Genomic DNA, 25,973 nt, shown 5'->3' on the forward strand with positions numbered 1-25,973 from the left:
TGTGGGCAAGCAGAGAGTGGCACCCCAGGGCTGAGCAGACTGTTCCAAGGTGTTTGGACACTTGCTGTGGCAGCAACAGTTCTTTCTGACCCAAACGCCATCCACTCATCCAGCTCATGAAAAGCGCCTGTGAGCCAGGCCCTGCTAAGGACACAGGAATGCAAGGGCTCTGCCCTGGAACCCTGACCCCAAAGGGCAGACAGGAATAAAGGGGGCAAGTCAGGTCAACATAAGTGGTCGTGACAGTTACACAGCATGGACAGGAAGAACTTGTGTCTGGCTGAGGTCCAGGCAGCAGCGAGATGGGTCTGAAGGTGGCTTGGAGGCATGGAAACAGGAAGGCAGTGTGGGGTCTTCAGCTGGAACCCTGTCTGGTCCCTTAGGTATGTTGAGCTTTGCTGTCTGACTCCCCGGTGGGTCCTTTCTAACTTGAGGATAACAACACCCATGTGGGGGGCACCTGGGGAATGGAAATGCCACATCTGCGCACACTTGGCTCTCATCCATCTCTTGACACCTCCTGACTTCTTCATTGTGAGGGCAAAGACCTCCCCTCTTCACCGCTGTGCCAGGGCCTAGGGAGCAACAGGAGCACACGTGATGCCCTCCTGCTGCTCGGTGAGCCCCACGCTTCCTCTGGGCTGAGCTGAGGGGCACCATCCAGCCGCAGCCGGCCAGGCAGGGCCTTGGTGCCAGCACGGTGCTTCCGGGGCATTCCTGTGCAGACATCCTCCTCTCTCCCCTCTTCCCTCTGAGGAGAAGCTTCAAGTTGGGCCGATTCAAGGAAGATTGATTAAAATCAGCTGCAGTTTGACTTAATTGGGAACATATGCTTGGAGAGGGAGCGCCACTAGTTAGAACTTCTTGTAATTAGTTCACAGCTGGCTGGTGAGGAAACAGCTCCAGTTACCTCCCCGAGCCCGGTGTGTGCCTGCTGCTCCACACTCTCTGGGTGCCTCAACGGGGTGGTGTGCAGGCCTGCCAGGTAAGGAGGGGGGCTGGCCCCCGGTGCCCCAGCCCAGGACGGGGGCTGCTGCTGTCTCCTGCATGCCTCTCTTTAGAGATGGGGAAACTGAGGCCCACAGTTAGCCAGCGCATGAGTGGTAGTTCACAGACATCTTTTGTAGAGGCAGAAGGGGTTGGACACATCCAGAGTTTTCCAGCACTGGGAGAACAAATTGCGGGGACGTCTGGGCCCAGAGGCAGGGGGAGCCCTGTGCTCCCCATGTAGCTGCAGGAGCCAGAGGCTGGTGGCTATGTGGCAGAAGGTGTGCTCCCTGGACCCAGGCCTGCACCATGGCCTGGCCCTCCCTGCTGGAGCCCCATGCTCCTTCCTGCCTTAGATCCCGCCCACCCCACCCCACCTCTGCCCTTCACACCCCTCCACTGGCCTCAGTTTTCCAGAGCCAAGAGAATGATTGCGGAGTGGCAGCAGGACTTGTCTCATTTGCCCTGACCTCTGATTTGTCCCTCTTCCTGGTGGGTGGCACTAGCGAGGCTGGTTGCTGTGGCCTTCATGCCTGTGGCCCTAGTGTCAGGCCATTTTAGCAACTGTGGTGACAGCTCTTAGCCGGGTGCCTCACACACTAGCCAGTACTATCAGTAGTGACACCACTGTCCTGTGCTTTACCTTGATGACAACAAACATGCTTTTCCACATTTGTGTTTCTGATGGGCCACATTTGAGACTGTGACAGCAAATGGGCCACACGAAGCTCCGGAGGTGCAGTCAAGAGGGGATCGGATGCATGGCAGCCCCGGCCCAGGCTGGACACTTGAGCATGCAGAGCATAGCCTGGCCACTGGCTTGCGCTCTGGTGCTCTCTCGGGTCCACTGGACTGGCCCCAGCACTTTGTGAGCATTCTCACACGTACAGCAAAGCCAGACGAATTCCACAGTGAAGACCCAGTCGCCCACCACCCACATCCTGGCATGAGCGTTGTACTGGGGGGGGGCCCTGCGATGCCCACCCCTCTGCCATCCATCAGTGCTTTTACGTTTTTTTGATGCATTTTAAAGCAAATTGCAAACATCTGCACCCTTCTCTGTAAATGCTTCAGCATGCATGTAATCAAGTAGAATTCATCTCTGGGAGTTGAGCCCACGTCCCACTGCCCCTCGGTGGTGCATGATCATGCTGCTCATTCAGGCAGGTGACCGTCAGCAGTGGGTGGAGGGCCCACTCGCCCCCAGCCCTCCTGCGCGCCTGCTTCCCGGGCTGTGGGGGGCTGCCCAGAGCCAGCCGGCAGTGCCGCTCAGGAAAGGGACCAGACTGCAGCCCAGTGACATTTACGATAAGTATCTTTTTTGGAAATGGAGTGGGTAGAAAATTGCTGGGTTGCCTGTGAGCTGAAAGCTCACAGTGCCTGTGGAGACGTCCTTGCGTCAGCAGGCAAGTAGCACTGTCTACTCAGACCCTCTCGGCCTCTACCTCCTTCCCTTTTCCTGAGTATGAGCAGCGGGGAGGGACCTGCAGTCTTCACACCACGCTGCCCTCTCTCCACTGACCTGCAGGTTCCCCCGGCCTGGTCTGGGCCCTGGAGACAGACCTCCTCTGCCTCCCTACCCCGACCTACTCCCATCTGCCCTCACCTGCCAGGGAGCCCATAGCCCAGGGCAGGCCTGACCTCTGCTTCTCAGGATCCTCTTGCCCCTGACTGTCCCCATGTAGGCCCTCTGGCTACTGACCACGCCCTCAGGCATGTCATGCCCCTGACTGGCCTTCTGCCCACACTTCAGCAATGCTATCTGGGCGTTGCTTCCTGGAGGGGCCAGACCCCACAGGCCATATGCTGGGGATGCCTGGGTGTAGGGTGAGCCCCAGAGAGGGTTACTGGAATGCAGGGTGCTAGACTGACAATGGCCAGGAATGGCCACAGCTGATCCAAGGCAGGTGGGCATTGGTCTCTGCTGCCCTAGAAACACACCTTATCCCTTCCCCTAACACCCAGTTAGACTCCTCATCAGCTGTACACACTGAGGGCCTCACAGTCACTGAGGAGAGGGGGGTCATCCTTCCCCCCAAGCCAGTGAGGGAGCCTGAGGTCACAGAAGCTGGTGACCTGTCTCAGGTCCCCTGAGTCCCAGGATCCTCACATGCTGCCACCTCTATCCCCCAGCAGAGGTCCAGGCTTTCTGCCCCACTGGCTCCCGTTCCTGCCCTGACAGCTTGGGGTCCCATGTGATGAACACAGGGCCCCACCACCACTCAGCTGGCTTTCCCCTCAGCACCCCTGGCCATGGCCCGTACCCCCGTTCCTATGACTTGCTATCTGGAGACCCCCACCTCTGCCCACCATCCCTGTTCATCCCTCAGGGCCAGCTCAGGCAGTGCCTTCACGCCACATCCAAGACTTGTTTGTGGGTCAGTGGTCTGGGCCACAAGCTCTGTGGGCAGCGGCCTTGCCTGGGTCACCTGCACATGCCAACCTCGGGCCTGGCTCCCAACCCACACTCTCAGGGCATAAACAAGTGGGGCACACTTGGGCAGGTGCAGCAGCAGGCAGCGCGTGTGGGCTTTGGAGGAAGCTAGGGGTGAGTGGCTTGGCCCCTGAGCCCTGCCATGGTTGGGAGGATTGGTACCTACAGCATTTGATGGGTGGGGTTCCTCTCCTGTAGTAACTTCTTTGACTGATGGTTTTCTAACAAATTCTTAGTGGCTCCCCCCGCCTTTTAACTGAAAAGATGATCTGTTTTCGAGTCATTCTGCACCTTGTTTTATCATGTAACATCTGGGACATCGCATTGGTTTTCTTATGGCCACGTGCTGTGTCCCTGTGATATGCCGTACCTTAATGAACTGGTTGCCTGTTGGTGGCCGCGCAGTCATTGGCTTCCCCTTTTATGCCCAGAAACATGGCTGTGGCGTGTGTCCTGTGTGTGCAAGTGTGTGTAGGATACACTTCTGGAAGGGAGATGATGGGCTCAAAGGGTACCTGCGCTTATTTTGGTGGATACTGTCAGATGGAGCCTCATGGCGGTCAGTCTGTAACTGCTGCCCCCAGCATGGGATGGCGTCACCCGCAACCTGGGAGTCTGTCCTTTATTCTCCATGGGGATGAGGAGAAAATAAGGGGCCTTGTATATTCATATGCATTCATGTCCTTGGCCTTTTTTTCAAATGGGTTATTGGTCCTGTTGATTTCTTGGAGATTGTATATCAAGGAGTTGAGTTTTTGTTTGAAGTTGTGAATATATTTTCCACTGGAGACCGTCTGTCTTTTGACTTTGCTTGAGGTCTTTTTTACATTCTTACATAGGTGCCTTTATCCATGTTTCTTTGGCTCAGATTGTACAGGAGTTCCTCTGTGCTGGTTTTGTTTCTTACATGTAAATCTGTGGCTGATACGACATTTGGATTTGGTTTGGTGTTTTACAAGGTATGAAGCTTGTCATCAGCCTGTTCCCTAATGGGTTCCCACCGGTAGCCCCTGGACACTTACAGCAAAGCCTGTCCTCACTGGTGTGAGCCGCCTCCCTGTCGGCCCATGATGCCCACATGTTGCTGTGTCTGGGTGGTTTCCTGTGCTGATGTGGCCTGGCCTCCCACCGCCGTGACTTTTCCAGCTTCTCCAGCAGGATTTTCCTGGCACCTCCTGTCTGTGTGTGCTCTCTGGAACGAACTTATCTAGCTTTTCCAACCAGTGTAGAAATTGGTAGGTTTCATGGAAGATGGGGAAAACCTCTAGAGGCGAGCCATCAGGAGCTGCTGTGCCTGCATCTGTGGGGTCCTCTCTCTGCTCCACTCGAACGCCTTACACATATGTGTTCATCTTGTACATTCTTGTCAAATTTCTCTCCAGGTTAGGGGTCTGTCCTTCAGTGTCACTGTGGTGCGTATGCACATGCGGACTCTGGGCTCTGCTTGGGAGGTTTATGACCTGCCTCCTGGCGGCTGCGTGTGCCCCTTCACACTCTGAGGGAGCAAGCAGGCATGTGCCCTGGGCCCGCGCTCCCGGACGGACGTGTAAAACAAGACGCTTCAGGAAAGAGCCCAAGCCTCTTTTCCCCAATGTGGCGCCTGGCTGCTCATGTTTATTAACGCCGAGGACTAAAAAAAGCCAGCTTGCTGATGTGCACTTGTGTGGAGACATTTCCACAGGCACTGATTTCTTTTGATTTTTTTATGAGGAGAATGATGTGTCTTGAATAATAAGCCCCTTCTCATCCCATGAGCCGGTGCCAGCAGACGTCTCCACAGGGCCTCAGACACCCCCCACCCCGCCCTGGGTGCACACAGGGCTTCACGGTGTCCCCAAGGGCCCCTGGAGCCACTCCTCGGGGCCTTTCCACCTTGTGACCCTTGCGGTGCCAGGCTGGCTGGACTGGGAGCAGGGGCATAAGTGCCGTCTGTGGCCCCAGGAGCCTTACCACTCAAACCGCATGCTGACCCCTCTTCCCCTCCACCCATTCCTCACCACACTTGTAGACCAGCATGCCAGGTACCCAGCCCTCTACAAGCCTAGAGGTGGGGGTGATGAAACATCATGTGTGTCATCTGTAGGCAAGTTGAATTTTTCCTGGAGTGGGCCTGGAGTCTCGTAGCCGCGGTGTGAGGTAGGCAGATGGAGGTAGCACCCTTGTCTCAGCACTGCCCAGGGGTCCCGAGCCCTGCTCAGCCACGTGCATCCCCAAGCCCCGGGGGCAGAGCCAGGAGAGACCTGTTGCCCTGATGCCGGATACAGGTATATCCAAGACCGGAGAGGTGGGACAGCCAGAAGCAGGACCTGAGCTTCCTGTCCTTTGTGAGTGTCCCAGGACTAGCAGGACACCTGACCCCACCCCACACACAACAGAGTCCCATCCCGGTGGGTGGTGGCCACCACAGGCCCTTTTTATAGACTGTCACCTTCTTCCCCATGAGGCCAGTACCCAGTTCGATCCTGCCAGCACCCTGGGTTTGTGTCCCAACTTGTTCCTGTTCCCTCGATGCTGGTGGAGGTCTGGGCCCCCACCAGATGGGGGCTCTGAGGTTGGTGCCATGGGTGAGCCTGCTCTCCTGCTCCTGCCCCTGTAGGGATTGTGCCCTGTCCTTCGCATAGGCATGCTGGGTGTTGGCCTGGGTGGTAGGCCATCCCCTGTGCCCTGGAGCCAGGCCAGGTGGCTGGGAGGAGAACCCTCAGTGCCTCTGCCCCTGTGGAGCCCTGTGCAGACTCTCCTCCTCCCTTAACTGCAGCACCTTCTGGCCAGCCCACAGGAATGGGGCCATCTTCAGAAAAACCCCTCACTGTCCCTGTGGTGGGAGATTAGGCACCTGCCACGGAGGGAAGGTGCACTGTGGGCCCTGGGGCCAGCCTGCCCCACCCTCTGGCAGGAGTCAGGTGCTCCAGAGGCAAGGGGCGGGGGTGGCACAGGGGCTTTCCATATGCGTGTCTGCCCTCCCCTCTGCTCCACCAGAGAGAGAAGTACTGCAAAGAGGGCCTTTGGGGGTGTCTCCTGGTAGCAGAAACCCTTTCTCCTTTGGCAGCTGTCATTCTTGCCTGTTCACAGCCAGCTTGCACCTGCACTTAGGGAGCAAGGGTCTTATCTGCGGAGCAGGGAGTACGTGGCTCTCCCCTGCTGTGTTGGGGCATCTCTGGCCTCACAGGCTTTCTTTTTGTTTTGTTTTTTTTTTAAGATTTTATTTATTTATTCATGAGAGACACGGGGCGGGGGAGGGGGGGATGGCGGAGAGAGACAGGCAGAGGGAGAAGCAGGCTCCATGCAAGGAGCCCGATGTGGGACTCGAACCCGGGAATCCAGGATCATGCCCTGGGCCAAAGGCAGGTGCCCAACTGCTGAGCCACTCAGGTGTCCTGCCCCACAGGCTTTCTTTGGGAACATTTGCGGTGATAGAAGATGTGGCTGCTTGGGAGGAGGATGGCAGCCCAGTGGGTTATGCTTTCAAGAATCCCGTTTTATGAGTGAGGGTGTTTGGGGTTGCAGTTATCAGAAATCCCGGTGCAAAGGGGCGTCAGATACGGCCTGTTCCAGCCCCTTGCTAGTTTCCTGCTGTGTCTCCACTTGGTCCTCCACCTCGTCAGCCCCATCGGCTGGCTGGCCTCCCTGTGACTCAGGGGCTCTGCTGGAATCGGGCTGGTGTTTCCTATTCCTTCTCATTCCTTCTGAACATGTGGCCAGGCCCCATACCCTCCTAGTACAACCACCTTGGCCATAAGGAAGGGTGGACTCTGTGGGCTGAGCGGAGGTCGTTTGGCCAGCCTGGTTGCTGGGTGTGGGGTGGCAGCCCCTCTGTGAGCCTGCCCACCTTGCTCAACTGCTCTAACATGGGGGACAGTAGAGGCTGAGGCAGCCAGGGGAGACACTGACATGAGGAGACACTTTACTCATGTATATACCTGAGGAAAGCATTCAGATGGTGACATGCAGAAAAGGGAGCAGGCCATTGGGAGGGACTTGGGGAATAGCCACTCAAGGACCTGGCAGGACCACATGCTTGTGGTTTCCTCCTGTGGCACAGAGGACAAGGAACATCAGCCTTCCAGGATTTTTGGGACTTTCCACAGAAAGTTCTGGAATAGTTAAGGGAAGAATGCCAGTGACCCAGGGTACTTGGGACTCTCCACAGAAGGTTCTGGAAGAATTTGAAGAATTCTCCAAGGGTGCTTGGAGAATTTTAACTTCTTTGGTTCATGAGGATCACATTGACTATTTTCTGTAGTCACATTTATTCTCTTTTTTTATTTTTAAAAAATATTTATTTATTTATTTATTTATTTATTTATTTATTTATTTATTTGAGAGAGGAAAATGGAGGTAGTGACAGAGATAGTGAGGGAGAGCAGGAGCAGGGAGGAGAGGAAAAGTAGGCTCCCCACTAAGCAGGGAGCCTGACATGGGACCCTATCCCAGGACCCTGAGATCATGACCTGAGCCTAAGGCAGATGCTTAACCGACCAAGCTACCCAGGTGCCATCACATATGTTTCCTTTAGATAAGATCCTAGGACCGTACAAAGAATTCCTGGCTGCTAATAACACAATGCCAGGATGAAACAGACCACAAATGGCATGGCATTGGAGCCATGTTGAAGTTGAGCCTCTCAGCAGCCCAACAAAGAAGTTACATAATTCCTCTTCTAGGAAGGGAGTCTTGTGGAGGTGGTTTACAGACAACGTGCTGAATTCTAGAAGAGCCACCCCATGAGGGGACTTGTTGATGCCCCACAACAGATGCTGTAGCTGATTTTAAAAAGCTGCTTTGTTTAACCACATGATCCCACGGTCCTGCTCCTGGGACTCTAACAGACACGTACGCCCCCCGTGTTCACAGCAGCATTGTGGGGTCCATCACGGGTGAGTGGCAACAGCATGCGGTCTGTCCATAGGGCGGGGCATCACTCAGTGTGAGAAAGAAAGGGAGTTCTGGCACCTGCTCCAACACGGGTGGGCCTTGTAGACACCAAGCCAGATGCAGAAGGACCCACATGGGGACCCCACGCACACGAGGTCTCAGTGGCATCAGATCCACAGACACAGAGAGTAGATGGTGGGGCCAGGGCTGGGGGAGTAGGTGGGGTTAGTGTGTTACCGGGAACGGAACGTTCTAGAGCCAGATCGGGGGACGGCAGCCCAGCAGCAGGAATGCACTTGGTGCCCTCAACTGGACAGAGGAATGGTTAAGATGGCTAATTTTATTTTATTTTATTTTATTTTTTTAATTTTTCATTTATTTATGATAGTCACACACACAGAGAGAGAGAGGGAGAGAGGCAGAGACACAGGCAGAGGGAGAAGCAGGCTCCATGCACCGGGAGCCCGACGTGGGATTCGATCCCGGGTCTTTTCAGGATCGCACCCTGGGCCAAAGGCAGGCGCCAAACCGCTGCGCCACTCAGGGATCCCGGCTAATTTTATTTTATGCATGTTTTACCACAATGAAAAAAACCCGAATGCCTTTGTTTAGCATTTCCCAATACGTGTGATTCAGGGCCCTTGAGCAGAGAAGCAGAGCGCCTGACATCTCTGCTTAGTGCCCAGGGCAGCGAGTGCTGGGGCTGCTTTGCCCTCAGAGGCCCAGCGTGCCTCTTCTGCCCGCTTGTCCTGCCTCTGCTGCTCTTACCAGCTCAGGCGGCGGGATTTTAGCTGTGGCTGCTGCTTGCTGTCTGTGATAGGAAGATCGGGACAGCCAGCACTGCCTGACTTCAAGAGCTTCTGTTCGTCAGCCCAGCTACGTGGGAACCTGGCTCGCCTACACAGTGACATTGTTGTGGAATGGCAAGGGGACGGGTGTCTGAAACAGCAGCCTTTGGACCTGCAGGACGAGCGCCTGCAGAAGGAAACCTGTCCATCCCTGTCCTCCCAGGAAACAGGCCTGGGTGCCCAGGTGGTGGCTGACTGGCATCTCGTGGCCTCTTCGATGTCCCTGCCCTGATGTGATGAAGCTTTGGGAGGGCCCAGCCTGTGGACTAGAGCATGAGGTGGGTTTATCTACTGGGCAGCTGAGCCAGGGTCCATCACAGTCAGTGACCTCTCACCCACATCTGCTGTTCCCCACCCAGAATTTTGCCAATGCCACTACCCCAAAAGAGGGGGGCCTGTAGGGCAGCCCCCTTTTGGCAGCAGCTGACTGCAGGGGCCCAGGGTCTGGAGAAGGGTGCTGGCAGAGGGCACCGGGCTGGGGGCCTGCATGGCCATCATCCAGCCCTCCTGACACAGACTGTGTCTTTCCTACCTCCCTGTAGACTGCTCATGAACCTCTCAGGACCAGTCCCCCTTGGGAGGACTCTGGAAGTCAGGGTGATGCCATGTGCTGTAATTGCCATGCTAACTGTCCTCTGTTTGCTGAATAGAGCCTCAAGTCAGGGACAGCATGCAGGGTCACGAGAGCATGCAGGCCACAGAGGCCTGTGTGGCAGGGTGAGGATGGCAGACAGACGGGTGGACACACTGACTGGTCTCTGCCGTCTCCATTCTCCTGGCCCTGTTCCCCCTCCTGACCTGAGTTGTAGTCCTCAGCTCCACACAGCACAGCCTCGGAATGTCCAGGGCACTTGCCTGGTAGCTGGCAGAGCTTCAGGCCAGTGGGACACGAAGGTCTGCTGCCTGGTGCCCAGCTCAGGCACAGGTCTGTCTGGTGGGGACCCTGTCATATTTGTGCAGAACTCACCAGCACTCTCTTCTCTCCCCTCTCAAGGTCCAGCCACTAAACCTCTCCATCTTCTATTGAGTTGACAGGAGTCGCAGGTACCCATGGTAGAAACCCAAATTCAGAAGGGGAGCGGTTTTGTCAGCATTTGTTTCTACACAAACAACCGTGGCAGGGAAGGCACCAGAGCAGGGCCACAAGGGCAGTCCCTCTAGAACATGAGGACACCCCATAGCACTCTACAGTGTATGGATGTGTAGTACAAGATGGGTGTCCCAGGTATGAAGGGATTCCAGTATGTGACCTCCAGCTCTGACATTCTTGTGGCATCTGAGCCTCCTTACAGGGAAAGTGGATGAGACCAGTGCTGATGGCCACCAGGGAGACCCTATCCTGTGCCACTGCTCCTCTGCCCCTGCCCAGTTTGTCAATGGCTCTGGGAAGGCTTTGGGTCCTTGGACACGTGGCATTTTGACAGCCCAAGGGCTCTTCTGGAGAAGTGGTGGTCTGGGCTGCATCTGGCAGACATGAGTGATACCTGTCAGAATTGACTCTGGTTTTCACGCCGGTGGTCCTGGTGGGCTCTAATTGTGTACTCAGCAAAACTGGTTTGGTTTAAGACTGCTTACATGTCTCCCTGCACACTTGGGTCAGTGAGCAGTAGTAGCATCCCCATTTGGTAGACCAGCAAACTGAGGCTCAGAGAGAGCATGACTTGGTTTCATCTCAGATCCAGTACAGGGAAGTGCCACCTCCTGGGGTTTCTCCTAGAACCCAGAGAAGAGGCCAGCCAACAAGCCAGGCCAGGCCTCTGTGGTCAGGGCTGCAGGAGCTCCATCCCTGCATCCTGGGATGGCAGCATCTTTCCTCTAAATCCTGTGACCAAGCTGTTGGTTGTGTGGGCACGAGGGAGGGATGGACACCCCTGCTGGGCACTGTGACTCGGCCCCTCATCTGGCCACTCATCTCTAGGAGGAAGGAAGTGTTCATGTGCCGGTGGTGATGCCCTCAATGTTACCCTTCCTCCTGGAGCAACCCTGGAGCCACCCCAGTCTTGGCCCACCTCCCGGATGCTAGGAGCCTCAGGTAGCAGCTTGCTCCAGTGCCCAAGGCCACCAGAGCCCTCCTTGCCAGTCCTGCCTGCCGCTTCTTGGAAACTTCACACCCCCCTGCCAGAGCTCCAGACCAGCACCATGGGGTGGTCTCTGAGCTGGGGCTGGCACGAGATTTAGCACGGTGACCTCCCTCTGGGTGTGACATCCAAGGAAGACCAGCATCCAGTCTGGCTGGACAAGGGTTCCCTCTGAGCCCCACTGTCCCTCATGGTCTTCCCCTGGCCAGCCACATCCATAGCCTGCCTTACTCACCTTTGTCACTTGCTTGTAGATGGATAAACCTGTCCTATTGCATTCTCTTGGCACTGGGTTGGAGGCGGGCATTGTGGTCGCCTAGAGAGTGGTGTGAGAAGGGCCTTTCTGGTGTGTGCCGGCCCGGGCAGGTCCTATTCCCCCAGACTTTGTCTTCCCTCTGCTGTGTTCCTGGAGCCACAGGGCCTTAGACAGGTGACCCAGGCCCTTCCATGGCTGCAGTGGGTTGTCCCTTCAGAGCTGGCCACATGGCACTGGACACAGTGTGCACACAAACGCCTGTCATCAATCAGGACAGCCTGCTGAGAGGTGGCAGGTCACATACAGGTGTTTGCTTTCCAAGGGAGCCTTGGCCACAGGGAATGCTGAGTGCCTAGCTTCTGTTCTGGGGGACAAGGGGAATGGAGATGGGGACCAGGCCTCTTCCTTGGCTGTGTTGGGCCAGGGGCAGGTAGACTGTGCTGCTCTGTGTGAGCCCAGCCACTGCTCCCACACTGTTCACCTGTGGCTAGTACACCATCCCATGAGGTCCTACTCTGGGGGACAAGGCCTGCCCAAGACCTCAGAGCCAGGGAGCATCCCTGGGAGCTCACTAAGCACTCAGTGAGAACCTGGCTTGCTCCCACTGCCCATGAGGCAGAGGGACGAAAGACCAGCACCTGAGGGACCTGCCCAAGGTCACATAGCTCCTGAGCAAAGGGAGCACCAGCCCTGGGCCTGCTCAGAACACATCCTACAGGCTGAGGCTCAGCAAGCAGCAGAAGACACAGGGCCAGGGTAGGGAGCTGTGTTCCCCATCTAGGAAGTCTGGCCCTGGCCCTGACCTTGGACCCAGTGGGCACCCCTGCGGCCCTCTACTCTCCTACCCAAGCTGTGCTTCCTTCAGTTGGGAGAGATATTGATTGAGCTTTGAGGCCAGATGATTTATAAATATGCATGAGGACCAGCACCTATTTGTGCTGTTTAATTCTCCCTGCATCTCCACTTCTTCCAGCAGGGCCTCTCGGTATGCACGTCAGGCCCGGGTGACAGGCTCCCTTCCTCTTGGCCATGGACCGAGGGGCAGCCGGTTCCTTGCCTGGCCATCCACAGCACATGCAGTGGCTCCAGGGTTTTGCTCCCTGTGCAGGCTTGTGAGCACCTGGCCCAGTAGGTCCTCAGGGATGGCGGTTCCTGCCCCTCTTTCTTCTGCAGATGGGAAAGGGCTAGCTCAGGTTGAGGGTGGATGGGCCACAGCTGCTGCCCGCCACCCCCCTCCCTGTGGGATTAGGACGCTGGTGCAGTGGGCCTGGACGCAGAGGAAAGCGGCCATTCTTCCAAGCTGGCATGGAGTCAGGGCAAAAGAAGAGAATCCATGCTGTGGAGCCGAGGCGTGAGTCTCCAGGCTCTGGGGGGTGAGTGGGGCACACACTGTGGCCCAGCCTCATCTGACGCACTGCTGGTCTTCCAAGAAACCGGGGGCAGATGCCCACTGTGGCTCTGGCCACCCCATGCCTGGCCCTGATCTTTTGCCTCAACTAGGTCATTCTTCAGCAGAAGCACCAGCTCCTGCTGTGAGTGACACAGGCACGTGTGGTCAGGAATTGCAGCATCACATCTAAGGAAGCCCAAAACTTTTCCTTTTGAGATTCTTGTCAGTACCGCCAGTATCTCAGCTGTGAATCAAACAAGGCGACAAATCGTTAGTAGATTACAGCCATTAACCCTTTCTTCCTCAGAGCCACCACCTCGCAGCAGATTTCAGCAGAGTTGTCCGCTCTGTCTGCACATCAGACGTGCCAGCCCCCGATGGCACGGTGTTCCTGCTCATGGGGACAGCTTCTGGCTTAGATATTAGTGATTAGGACCATTCAACAGGCGCTCCTCTGCCACGCCCAGGAGCCTGCCCTCACCCCTGGGCAAGAGGCCAGCAACAAAGTGGTTACACAAGACGTGGCATGTTGTGCAATACGTGCAGCCCTAAGAGGGGCAGGAGCTCAGGAGCAGCCCTTGGCGCTGCGGGGTCACTGACTCCTCTCAGTGGGTCCTTATGGGGCAGGCACTGTGGGTGAGGCACCGGCTTCCCTTCACTGGTCTGGGGGACGCAATGAAGCCTTGTCCTTCCTCAGGGGGCCCCCGCCTGCTGGGAGCATCTGTGGAACTCACTCTGGGCCTCCCTGGTGTCCAACAAACCACACTGCCCACATAGAAGCAGAAGGATGACCTCCTTGTACCAAGAGGGGGCGTTGTAGCAGGCAGAGCCCTATGGGCACGCTGCCCAGCCACATGGTCCTAACACGTGGGTTGGCCCCTACCTGCCCAGTGGGTGCTCTGTTAGGGTGTGGGGGGGTGCGGAGAAGGATAGGGGCTGCATAATATCCTAGGATGACCACGGTACCCGTGTCTAGTTTGGCTGGGGCCACCTGGTCTCTGTGCTCCCCAATTCCACACAGACTCCCAGTGGGGGATCCCACCTGTACCAGCCAGCTTCATTTCCCCTCACCTCTTCTAGCCCTTGGCTTTCTGAGCCCAGCGTGGAAGGTTCCAAGTAGTAGGCACTTACAGCAAGCCTAGGCCTCAAGGCATTGACACTTTATCTCAGGTACTCAGCCTGTGCACCCCCGTCCCAGCTTCCTCCTGACTGACCAGGTCTCACTGTGAATGCTCCAGCACTTGGCCAGTTGAGCAGCAGGGGAGTGTGGCTAAGAACCAACTCCTAAAATTCTGCTAGGACCCAGGCTGCCCTGTGCCCCACCATGCGGTCTCAGCCCTGGTCTGCATGTGCCAGGTACCCCAAGCAGATGTATGCCAAAGACCCAGATGAAACAGGCCTGAGCAGAGTGGCCTGGCTCCTGCTGGATATCTTTAGTGGGGGCAGTCAGCAGAACCAGACATCAGAGCTATGCCCTCAGGATGGGGGCCTGGCAGTGTGTAGGGTCTCAGGGTAGCATGTCCAGGCAGCTGTGGAGACTACAGGAGCCCTGAGAGCATAGCTCTTGGCGGGGGGGGGGGGGGGGGGGGGGGGTGCTGTACACAGGAACTGATATGAGAACATGAGGTCTGGGAGCATCACTCAAGGGTGTCTGACCAGCCATGAAGGCACGGAGGCTGGAGGCATGGAAGCTGAGGTGTTGCAGCCTGGCAGCCAGGCAGGGATGCATCCTGAGGCCCTGGGGATGGACAGCCTGTGGTTGCTGCCATCAGGGTCCGGACCTGGCTGGACAGCTGAGGGATGCCCGGCCAGAGAGGGGTGCTCCCCCTACTCCTCCGGCTGGCCGCAGGCTGGCGTGGAAGTTGGGCGGCCTCCTGGCAGGCTCAACAGGAAACAGGCACACCGTGGGGCCTGCACCGCACCCAGCACACGTTCCCTTACCCAGCCCAGACATGCTCTCCCTTCTGGGTTCCAGCTCTCCATCCCAGTGCTTTCCTTTCTTCTTTTAGGAAACAGCTTTATGGGAATACAATTTACAAACTACATACTTAAGCTGTTCAAAATGAAGAGCAATTTGGTGGTTTTGCTGTACTCACTGATAGCATACCACTTTCAGCAGCTCAGAAACCCGTCCCAGGCCCTCCACTGCCACTCCTCTGTCTCCTGCCCTGTGGCAGCCACCGGTCAACATGCCATCTGTCTGGGGGTTCCTGTTGTATGTGTTCCTCTGTGGGGGGCTTCTCTTACTGAGTGTCATGTGTCCAAGGGCCATGTGTGTTGTGGGTGCCACTGTGTGGACTCATCACATTTGTTCACTCACCAGCCGATGGATGTCTGAGTTCTTTCCGCCTTTGCTCTGTTAGGAATAATGCTGCTGTGAATGTTTCTTCGTGGGCACAGATTTTATTTCTCATGGAGGTGGAGGCCATTACCATGGTGGCTGCACCATTTTATGTCCACACCAGCCGTCCACGGGGGCTCTTCGTCCTCTCCGCCCATGCCAACATTCGTTACCTGGTGGGGAACTTTGGTTTCCATTTCCCTGATGAGTGAGGACATCAGCTTTGGGCATCTTATCAGACTTACTAGTTTTTGTCTCTTCCTTGGTGGAGTGTGTAGCCAGATCCCTGCCTATCTTTGAATCTGTTATCTGGGTCTTGTCACTACCGAGTCACCGTTCTGGGTACTAGTGTATACTAGATGTGCAAATCACAGATGTTTTCTCCCATTCTCCTGTTATCTTTCCCTCTTCTTGATGGTATCCTTTGAAGCCCAAAGGTTTTCACTGTGATGACATTTGCTTTATACATTTTCTTTTTTTTTCTTTGTTTTTAGCATCCTATCCAAGAATGTGTGGCCGAATCCAGTGTCTTGGAGGCCTGCACTCACATTTTCTTCTGAGACTTATAGTTTTAGCTCATACTCTTACATGTTTGAGTCCATTTTTACATATGGTGTGAGGTAGGGGTCCAGCTGCACACTTCTGCTGTGGATGTCCAATGATGCCAGCCCTGCATACCAAAGGACTCTTCCCTACTGAGTGGTCTTGGCACCTGGCAGAAAATCTTTGGCTGTAGACACAATGCAAGGGTCTCCTTGGGTGACTTCACCATCTGTCCAAGGGCCAGGACCACTCTGCCTTGGTTGCCAGCACCTTGTAGTATGAGTGGATGGGTCTTCCTGCCATCCTCCTCTGCAGGACTGCTGGCTTATTCAGGATTATTCAGAGTCCCTTGCAATGCCATGTGAATGTTAGAAGCAGCTGGGATTGGCGTGATGGAGACGAAGGGCACGTGTACACCAGCTGGGGCACGGTCATTGTCACATGCTGTCCTCCAGTCCATGGACGCTTATTTCCATCTTCCATCCCTGCCAGCTCTGTCTGCTCACCATTGTTTTCCGTGTGCTTCGGCTTGGCTCAGCGGGCTGGGGACAGGAAGGGGCTTGGGCTACTTCTCCATCCTGGCACCCAGCACCCTGGAAGCTGGCTTCCAGACTGGCCTTGGTGCCGCCTGCCACACATCACACAGCTCATCCCCATGGGAGGACCTTCCTCCTCCTCCTCCTCCACTTCCTTCTCCTCCTCCTACTTTCCCCCTCAGATTCTTCCCACCCAAGGTCAGCAAACCAGAGCTAGGTTCAGCTGGCTGCTGGTTTTGGCAAACCTAGTGATGCCCATCTGTTTACGTATATCTGTATTTGACCCCGTTCAATGGTGGCAACAGAGGCTGGGTGGCCCACAAACCTAAGTATTTGCTTTTTGCCCATTTGCAGAAAAGGATTGCTGGCCCACACAGTAACCATCTCCAGAAAACATAACAGTGACCCACCAGTCCTCTCCTGGGACCAGTTGGCCCAAGGGAAGTAGCCTCGCCTGCCTCAAGCCTCAGGGCCCCAGGCCTCTGTCCCCTGACCCGCTGTCTACCTCTTTCCCCAAAATGAGGGTTTTGTAAGGGATGGAACGTGATCACAAGTCGGGCAGAGCAGGGCCTGCACCTTGACCCAGGGCTTCTGCGTGGGGCAGCACCTTGTCCCTTGTGCTAGGATGTGGGTCCTGACCCCCGCAACAGTGGGAGGGCCTGGGGCTACCCGCCTAGGGCTGGCACCTGCCCTTTCCCCGAACTGACTGTGGGTCCTCCCACTGTCACTGTGGTGGCCAGGTGGGAACGTAACCCCTTGGCAGAATCCCAGAGACATGGCCCCGGGGCCTTCTGAGGAGACTGCCACCCACCTGATGGGGGCCAGGCTGCCCATCTTGTTCCCCTCGTAGCCTCCTCTAGAGGCAGCATCAGTTCCCTGTTGCTTTGTGACAAACACCCCCAAAGCTTAGTGGCTTAAAACAGCAGCCACCTTGTTCTTGTGGCATCTGAGTGAGTCTGTGCTACTCTTCTTTGGGCACTATCTCCAGCTATCACCAGGTGGACCCACCAGGAGGCTGGAAGAGCCAGGGAGGCTCTGTCGGTGTCTGCATGCAGTCTCTGGTATGTCAGAAGAGGGCAGGCTGGATGTGCACACCTACAGGCTGAGGGGGCTGCACAGGGAGGATTCAGGGGAGCAATGGGCCCCAGACACAATCCAGAACCTTCCTGCTGTGGCTGCTTGTCTGGAGAGGGGACCAGGCCCACAGTGGATCTTCACACTTGGGAACACCTCCCGAGGAGCAACCTGCCCCCAACTGTGGGAAGAAGGAGCCAGTTATGCCCGTGAGTGCGTTTCTGTCATGTCCTCACGTTGGTCCCAGAAATGGAGCACCAGCGTTGGATGCTAATCCTTAGGCAGAAACAGAGCATAGTCAGAATGGCGCCAGCAGACTGTGCCTTCAGGCTCACTTGTCAGTTTGACCATGAAGAGGAAAGAAGCCAGGTGGGCTCAGGTGCCCAGGATTGATTTGCCACAGGCTGCACTCACAGGACACGTGACATCCTCACAGCCTGATTTCTGCCTGGTTGGGGTGCTTGCTCCCTAAGACCCAGGGCTGGCAGGCTCCATGCTGCCTGCCCCCCTCCCCAGCCAAGCAGTACTGGGGGCAGGCTGGACAGTGGATGGCTGGCTGTGCTGGGCCGTCCCCAGCCTCTGTAGACCTGTCACAGTGCAGGGACAAACCTGGGGGTGTGGGCAGCAGCCCCCATCCCTGCCCCAGGCCCTCTCAGCAAGGCCTCCCAGCTCCCTGGGCTGTCATTCTCTAGCAGAGTCAGGGATGTAGCCCAATCTGTCCCACCAGGTCTTCACAGCTACACACAGGATGGAGGGAATGGGCAGAGACCAGTCCCACCCACGCCCTGGGAGTCCAACTGCAGCCCCCACATCGGTTCACAGGTGGCCTCTCTCCTGAGATGCCCCAGAGACCTACTCTCTCCTTTGCCCAGTGTTTATGTGCTTCAGCCACTGCCCCCACACTGAAGAAATAGTTCACGTCAGCACAGAACTTAAGTCTACAGGGGACTTCAACATATGTCACTCTGTCGGTCCTCGACGTTTGTGAGGGGTGCGTTACCCATATTTCCCAGGTGAGGCACCTCAAGACTGTGGTGAGTGGTATGGCCAGCAGTAAAATTCACCCTGGCGCTGGCCGCAGGTACCTGCGGGTGCCCTCCCTGTGACACAGATGCCCCACTTGAGGTGAAGTCCAGGCCACGGGGGAATCTGTGTTCCCACATGGCAATGGCCTTAGTCACTGCGCTCTTCAGTCAGCCTTTCCGGGCTTCTCAGGGAGGGCCAGGTCAGAGGTCATCCCAGCTAGGACACAGTGGCTGGCCAGTGATCACCGTCCAGGGCAGGTAATGATCCTGCTCTCTGTGGTCAGACTTGTGTGGAGCAGGAGCTTTTGTAGCTCATCCCCAGACTGGGGAGATAACTTGCTATAGCCTAATGGGCTTGGGCACCCACCCCACAGAGCCATCCTCATGGTAAACACCAGGGGTGGAGGCCTCGCTACCCCTGGACTGCTCAAGTTGACCCTGTGGATCGCATTTATCTGACTCATCAGATTCGGAGTCATTTATCCGACTCATCAGTCATCAGATCCTCATCCAGCCTCTAAGAATTTCCCCGCTTGGGTTCCTCCCTATCTGCTCTCATCTGGCTAAGCCCTGCTGGGCCCCTGAAACCCCCTTGCACACATTTTCTGAACCTTCAGTTCCCCATCAAGGGAAAGACTTCCCCCTAGAAAACAGGCCACTCATTAACCTGTGATCCTAGGAGGGAACAGCGGTTCTCCATCCTGCCCATGTGGATTTGGCATCTCCATGACAGGATCCTTGCTGTCCAGGCGCAGGTCTCCTGACTCACCCTGCACCTGCCTCCCTGCGTGGCCCCCCAGTGTGTCGGTGATAGCATCCTGTCTGGGGCCCAGGAGAGTGTCTGCTCTGGCCAAGGGAAGCAGGGGGGCGCCCAGGCCTGACCTGTCTTTGTGCTTATATTTTTGAATGGTTGAAGGAAGAGTGGCATTTGGGGACACGTGAGTGGTGAGAGTCAGGTCTGTGTTATGGCGTGGCTCACAGCTCATTCCTGGTTGCCCAGCACAGATGCGAAGCAGGCTGGTGGGTGGAGGCATGTGACCGTGAATCCTGCCGCATCTGCTCCCTGGCCCTTGCACTCCCTCCATGTGTGCCCCTTGCCCCCAGCCCACAGAGGCCCAGGAAGCAAGCTGCCAGCCCGTCTGCTGCCACCGGGCCTCTGCCCGGCTGCATGGGGCAGATGGATTTCACACACTCGGTTATCTTTCTTAGACTGTTAAAATCGGAGGGAGTAATCCAGCCCCGAGTCTGTGATTCAGCTGGAGCTACAGGATGTCTCTTTATCCCTTGAGGTTTTCCAGTAAGGAGCCCCAAGCCTTCCCCAGCAGGCTCCTCAGGGCAGCCACCCCCACTTTCCACTGACTGCAGGTGGCTTCTCTGTCTCTCTCTCCCTTTCTCTCTCTTCTGTCTCTCTTGCTCCTGCCCTCTCTTCGAGGTGACACCAGAGGACAGGGGACAGCGGGGTCATGGCTGCTGACCTGCAGCTCTGGCTGAAGCCGGCATCTCTGCTCCCCGCTCTCTCCCCTGTCCCCTTGTGGGCCACCTTCCCCTGTGCCCATTACCAGGAAGGTATTTTACTTTCCTGCTGCTCCTTCCCCCATCCCCTTTTTCCTCCCCTTTCAAGGCACACTCAGGGGTTCTGAGCTGGCAGCTGGCCCCTCCCCAGGCTGTGGTATGCTTCAGTATCACGGCAGGATCTCACCCATGGCAGCCCAAGCTCCCACGCTGGTCCTGTCACACTTAATGTATCCACAGCCAGACTCCTTCCTGAGGGAGTGGGATGACCTGAGTAAGGGCTGCCCCCCCAATCCATTCTCCCTGGAAGTGAGAAGAGAAACATGTGGGCAGGAGTCACAAAGGCAGTGGGAGATAGGATTGTTGGAGAGAAGAGGGCACATCACTGCGTATCGAGTGGAAAGGAAGATGGGCTATGGTTGTTCCACTGGCCTGGGGTTCCCCCTTACAAAGATGGGCTGGAGTCTCAGGCCAGCAGCCTCCTGCTCGTCTGCGCAGGGGACACTGGCCTCCCAAGGCACCTGGTGGGAGGGAGACCCCAGGCCTGCCCCAGTGGATCCTGGGCCTTCCTCAACATAGTGGCTGTTCTCTGCACTGGCAGACCCTGAGGCCTTTGAGACGGCCCACTCTCTCCCTTGCCCTGTGGTGGCCCCATCCTTGTCAGGGAGGCCACAGAGTGACAGCCAGAGATGTGTGGTCCTTGCTATGACCTGCAAACATGCCTCCCAATCACAGAGGCAGCAGCGTCTTCCAAGTGGTATGTCTCCTGATGCCTGAGTCCTAGTAGCCATCTTCTCCATGCAGGTGTCAGGAAAGCTTGGGGGTTGGGGGGAGTGGGGGGCTCTGAGCTGCTCCTACCCTGCCTCTACTTGCTTCAGGAGGAGCAAGTTGTTCAGACAGCCTCCATGCTTGTCCACAAACTGGGGCTGCTCTCAGCAGATCCGAGAACACGAGGGACAAGAGGTAGGACCCCACCCCCTGAGACTGGCACGGGGTCATTGAGGTCTCAGTCAGACCCCACAGGTGGGGGAGGCCCAGCAACACCAGGGCAAGGGTCTCCAGCCCCCCCTTCCCCTTGGGGTTCTCTGACCTTCATACGTGTGTATGTAAGTCTGTACATTATGTGCCCATCTGTGTGTGTACATGTGTACGTATGTGTATGTGTGTCCGTCTACATACATGTGTGTATATGTGTATGCACTGGGTGTGCCTGTGTACTGTGAGCATGTGTGTATACACGTGTCTGCATTCGTGTACGCAGACGTGGGTTTTACATGTATCTAGGTGCACACGTGTGTTCATATGAGTGCACACCTGTCTGCACATACATGCATATGTGTTCTCGTGTGTGCACGGGTACCTGTCCTCCCTCCTGAGCATGAGTGAATCTCAGTAGAATTGAGTATTACTTCCCTGTGAGTGTCTGGAGAGTCCTATGTCCAGGTGCACCTTTCCATCACAGCCAGAGGGCAGGACACCAGAAGTGAGTTTTCCTTAACGGGCCATGCTAGTAACCAGCATCCAGAGCAGGGAACAGCATCACGAACACCTCAGAGTCCTCGTTTGGCCCCAGCCCCAAGTGGACCCCGTGACCTCTGAGGCAAAGAGCAGTGTGGCCTGCTTCTGTGGGATGTGCTACTACAGCGTGTGCTCCATTGTGTCAAACTTGTCATGTGTTTTGTGCCTGCAGATGTGCATTCCCATGGACGTGTTGTCTTCCACATGGGGACCACACACAGTGTTCGATGGGCCTGAACTGTGGGGTGTGCTGTGGGCCGTGGACAGTGCTGATTCACGGTGGACATTTGTATAAGACTCCAGGTCGCTGGCCATAGGATGCACACACTCTCCCCAAGAAGACACACTGCTGAGTGGGTTTCTCAAGGCAGCCGTGCCAGTTCCAGCTCTCAGCAGTACGAGCTCTGGCCACGCTCTACCCTTGATGCCCGGTGTCTTCTATCTGTTGGGTGTTGGCAGGGCATTTCGGGAAGAACACGAGTATCTCACTGCTGTTTATATTGGCATCCCTCTGATGATTAATTTGAGCTTTGTTTCTTGCTTTGTTGGCTTTTTAGACATTTCTATGAAGTGTTCACATTTTTTGCCCATTTTAAAAATTGAATTATCCTGATTTTGTCTTGTTTGTTTGTGTGAGTTCTTTATGTATTCTGGGCATGATTCCCATGTCAGGTTTCATATTTTAAATGTCCCCCTCTGCCAGGTGCCTTTTCACTCTCCACGAATGGAAGGTCTTATTTTCTCTGAGTCCAGCGTGCTGATGTGTTCACATTTGGCCAACACCTTGGAACCTGCTTCAGGAACTTCTGTCTGCCCCAAGGACATGATGTTCTCTTATATTTTCTTCTAACACTGTTTGTGGTTTTACCTTTGCTTGTAAATTTGCCAACCCTTAGGCATTGGTGTGTGTGTGTGTGTGTGTGTGAGGTCTTGGTGATCTGGGCATCCCGTTGACCCCACACCATTTACTGGTCATCACTGCTGCAGACTGTCATGCATCGTGGCATCTGCCAGGTGGTCCCGCCTCCGTGCTCACCTGCTACAGGTTACATGACTTGTCAGGGCCCTGGGTCAGTCTGACATTTTGGGTCATTCCCCACACACCTGCTGAGCACTGCATAGATGTCGGGCCTCACTTGGTCTCTGGCAGCACTGCAGAGCTGACCTTGTTTCCCTGGGACAGACGGGCCTTTTCCCCAGTTTTATCCATAATTGCCCAAACTGGAAGCAGCCAAGGTGTCCCTCAGAAGTGAACAGACCCACAAACTGGTGCGTCTGTATGAGGGAATGTTAGCACTAAAAAGAAATGAGCTAGCAAGCTACGTGTTGGATATGTTGGAGCCTTTAGTGGATAGTGCTAAATGAAAGAAGCCCACTTGAGAAGACTCCAGCTAGTGATATTCTGGAAAAAACAAAACTATGGAGGTGGTGAGAATGGAGCCAGGGCCAGGACACATGACTGTGCCTTTGTCAAAACCCACTGCATCGGACAGTGCACGGTGAACATTGATAGTGTACATAATTTCAACATCATTCACCAACCAGGTCAGGGCCTACGGTGGACTCCCTAGTGTGAGAGAATCACCTTCACATGCTTGGAACAATGCCTCAAAGTGGGACTGGGGCTGACCTCAGTAGCAGGAAGTCGAGAGCTGAAACCAGAGGCACAAGGGCCTGTACTTACCTGCTGCATGTGGATGCTAGACCAATAACCAGGTATGGAGGTAGGCATCCACGTGAACATGTGTTTAGTTTAAAATAGACACAAGTGGTTGCATTTGCAGGTAGATTCACTAGGTGAGCAAGGTCAGTGTCCACAGTGGTAAGTCATTGGCAGCCAGGGCCCTTGCAGTGGTCCTTATGGGGACATGGGGCATTGCCCTGGGGGGACTCTGAACTCTCTAAACAATCTTTCTCTAAGTTTTGTGTTGTATCTTAAATCTATGGGCCTTGAGCAGCAGAGCGTTGGGAGCAAGGGCCCCCAGCCATGAGAATATTGGACAGTAGTGTTTGAAAGTATAGTGCTTTGAAGATGTCCCACATGGTTTACTTCTACAATTGTTGTGTAAGATGACAGAGGGACTCGTGTGTCCCAAGCACCTGCAGCATTCTGAAGGGCCTTCTAGTGGGTTTTTCCAGGTTTTCTCCCCCAGCCATTCCTTACCACTCCTTGAGGAGAGTGATGGCACCATCTCCTTATTGATCAGGGCACAGAGGCCTGGGGAGGGGGCAACAGTCCCTGGCCTCATGCTCAGGTGTTAAGGCACCCCCGTCCATCACAAAAGCCTCACAGCTTCGGTCCAGGCCCTGCTGACCTGCCCTATGGTCCTGCAGGGCAACTACGACCAGAGCAGAACCAAAGTGCTGCACATGAGCATGAACCCGGCCAGCATGGCAAAGCAACGGCTCCGCGAGGACCAGGCCCGGCTGCAGGAGGAGTGCGAGCAGCTACGGGAGCTTGTGCGCGTCCTGGAGTGTGGCGGCCCGGTCCCTGCCAACCTGGAGGCTGCTGCGGGTCTGCCTTCATCCAAGGAGGTGGCAGGTAGGCCCCTCACCCCTGCACCTGTCTGCCATCTCATGGGCAGGGGCCCCCAGGAGGGCCCGGGACTGAGCACCCTGTGGGCTACAGGTCATGGCAGGAAGTGACTCCAGCAGCACAGAAGCGAGTAGCTGAACTCTTTCCAGCCCCCCTCACACAGATTAATGCCATTTTTCAGTTTATACGGGTCCCATTAATCATGAAGCGATCCAGCAGTCCGTGGAAATGGGGACCATCTTTCACGGGTCTAAGTACCTTTCACAGAACCCAGAGCCTGCGCACAGAGGCCAGCTGCGGCATAGGGTGAGCACAGATGGGGAAGCTGCCTTTTCCAATACAGGCTTCCCCCATACCCTGCAGCCCTGTAAACCAGGGTAACAGCCCCTGAGCACTGCTGTTCCCACCAGCCCTGTGCTGGAACTGCCCTGCCAGCCCAGGGAAAAATGGCTCCAGCAAAGGTGGGAGTGTCTGGGCAAGCTGGGCCAGCTTGCCCGGGGTCACTATGCAGGGGGAGGGCCGTGAAGAAGCCAGGCTGGGGTGGTGGGGGTGGGGTGCTCTGGAGAGGTGCTCCTGCCCGTCCCTTCCTGGCCTAGTTCTGGCAAGGTCACTGGGCCATCCGAGTTGGAGGGCAAGGTGGCTGTTTCCTTGAGATTTCCCTCCTGCATTCCTGAGTTGCTCTTCCTGAGTGAAGACCCTCCCGACGTCCTTTTCATGTGGGTCCTCTTATTCCTATGGGGGGACAGGGTGCTAGCCACCTCGTCTCCCTCCGCTATGCCAAGTCCTGCCTGGAACTTGTCCTCCACATGTAGGGGATCTTGGATGCAGCCCCCTCCCTGTCCTGTTTGCTTTTCCCTTCGGCCTGACCTGGGGTAAGTCTTTCTCAAAGTGCCTGAGGCCAGTGGGCACACTCTAGGAGGTTGGAGCGTTTTGTTTCTTCATTTTTAAGGGAGACATAAACCAACAGAGGCTTCTGCAGCAAACTGGGAATCGGGAAAGGTGGTGGGTAGGTGGCTGGAGGATGGGCAGCGGTGGAGCCAGGAGACCCCTAAACCCCGGGGGTGGGAGGGTGAGGGCCCTGCGGAGGGTATAGTAAGAGGTCTTGACTCCCAGATCTTCCACCTAGCACCATGCAGGAGGCAGAGGCCTCTTCCCCATCAACGATGGAAAGAGGGAACAAAACCAAGGTCATTCTCTTAGAGCCTGAGTCCCAAAGAGCAGGCCCCATGCTAGCAGTGCCTCCCCAGGAACTTGTTAGGGACCCAGGATGTTGGGCTCCATGTCAGGCCCACAGGGGGTCCCCGGACAGAAACACTGGAACCAACACAGAGGCAGTAGCCAGGGATGCCTAAGACCTGCCCACGCCCCCAGCCCACCCTTCCCTCCCCTCACCCACCACAACACCCTCTGGGTGTTGTCCCGTCACCGAATCTGACACAGGAGGCCTCCCAGACCGCCAGGCATGTCCCCAGTGGGACCCAGAGAGCCCTCTCCACTTTGAAGCAGAGCCCCAGGACTATCAGGCCCCGAGGGCAACAACAGCACAAGTGGGCAGAAACCTTCGAGGGATTGTACACGAATGTCTTCAGAGACAAAGGAGGATGTGTTACTTTAAAAAATGCTTCAAAGAGGAAACACATGACCTTTTGGAAGTTAAAAACACCAAAAGTAAAGTGAAGCTCTCAACAGAAAACTTAGAACATTGGGAGGCTATACGTGAGCAGGAGAGCAGAAGGCCAAATGAAGGCAGGAGGGGTGTGGGGCATCTGTGGTTGGTCTGGTGGCTTCAGGAGACGGTGGGGGCCCAGAGCACTCGTGGCTGGTGGGGAAGGGTATGCTGGGATGTGTTATCCTGAGACTTCTGAACGCAAGGAAAAGGGGACCTGTAGCTCCCAGAGAGGGAGAAAATAGGCTGCACTGTTCTCAGCCACAGCTGGGGAGCGAGAAAGCCACTGCCAAGGGCCAGGCTCCCAGAGCCGGAAGGACCTGACGGCCACTCACTGTGAGCCCCACACCCAGACTC

The 25,973-nt window shown here is 55.9% G+C and overlaps 1 protein-coding gene across 6 annotated transcripts in view; it reads left to right on the forward strand.

Annotated features, from left to right (window-relative positions):
- Window positions 1–25,973, forward strand: part of MAD1L1 (mitotic arrest deficient 1 like 1) — a 345,450-nt gene that overhangs the window by 247,950 nt on the left and 71,527 nt on the right. For all 6 annotated transcript variants that reach the window (XM_041747758.1, XM_041747757.1, XM_041747762.1 and 3 more), the window contains one exon: window positions 23,749–23,956. In XM_041747758.1, coding sequence (XP_041603692.1) covers window positions 23,749–23,956 — 208 coding nt within the window. The remainder of the gene's footprint in view (window positions 1–23,748; window positions 23,957–25,973) is intronic.

The sequence above is a fragment of the Vulpes lagopus genome, chromosome 3, assembly GCF_018345385.1.
Source record: "Vulpes lagopus strain Blue_001 chromosome 3, ASM1834538v1, whole genome shotgun sequence".
Lineage (NCBI taxonomy): Eukaryota > Metazoa > Chordata > Mammalia > Carnivora > Canidae > Vulpes > Vulpes lagopus.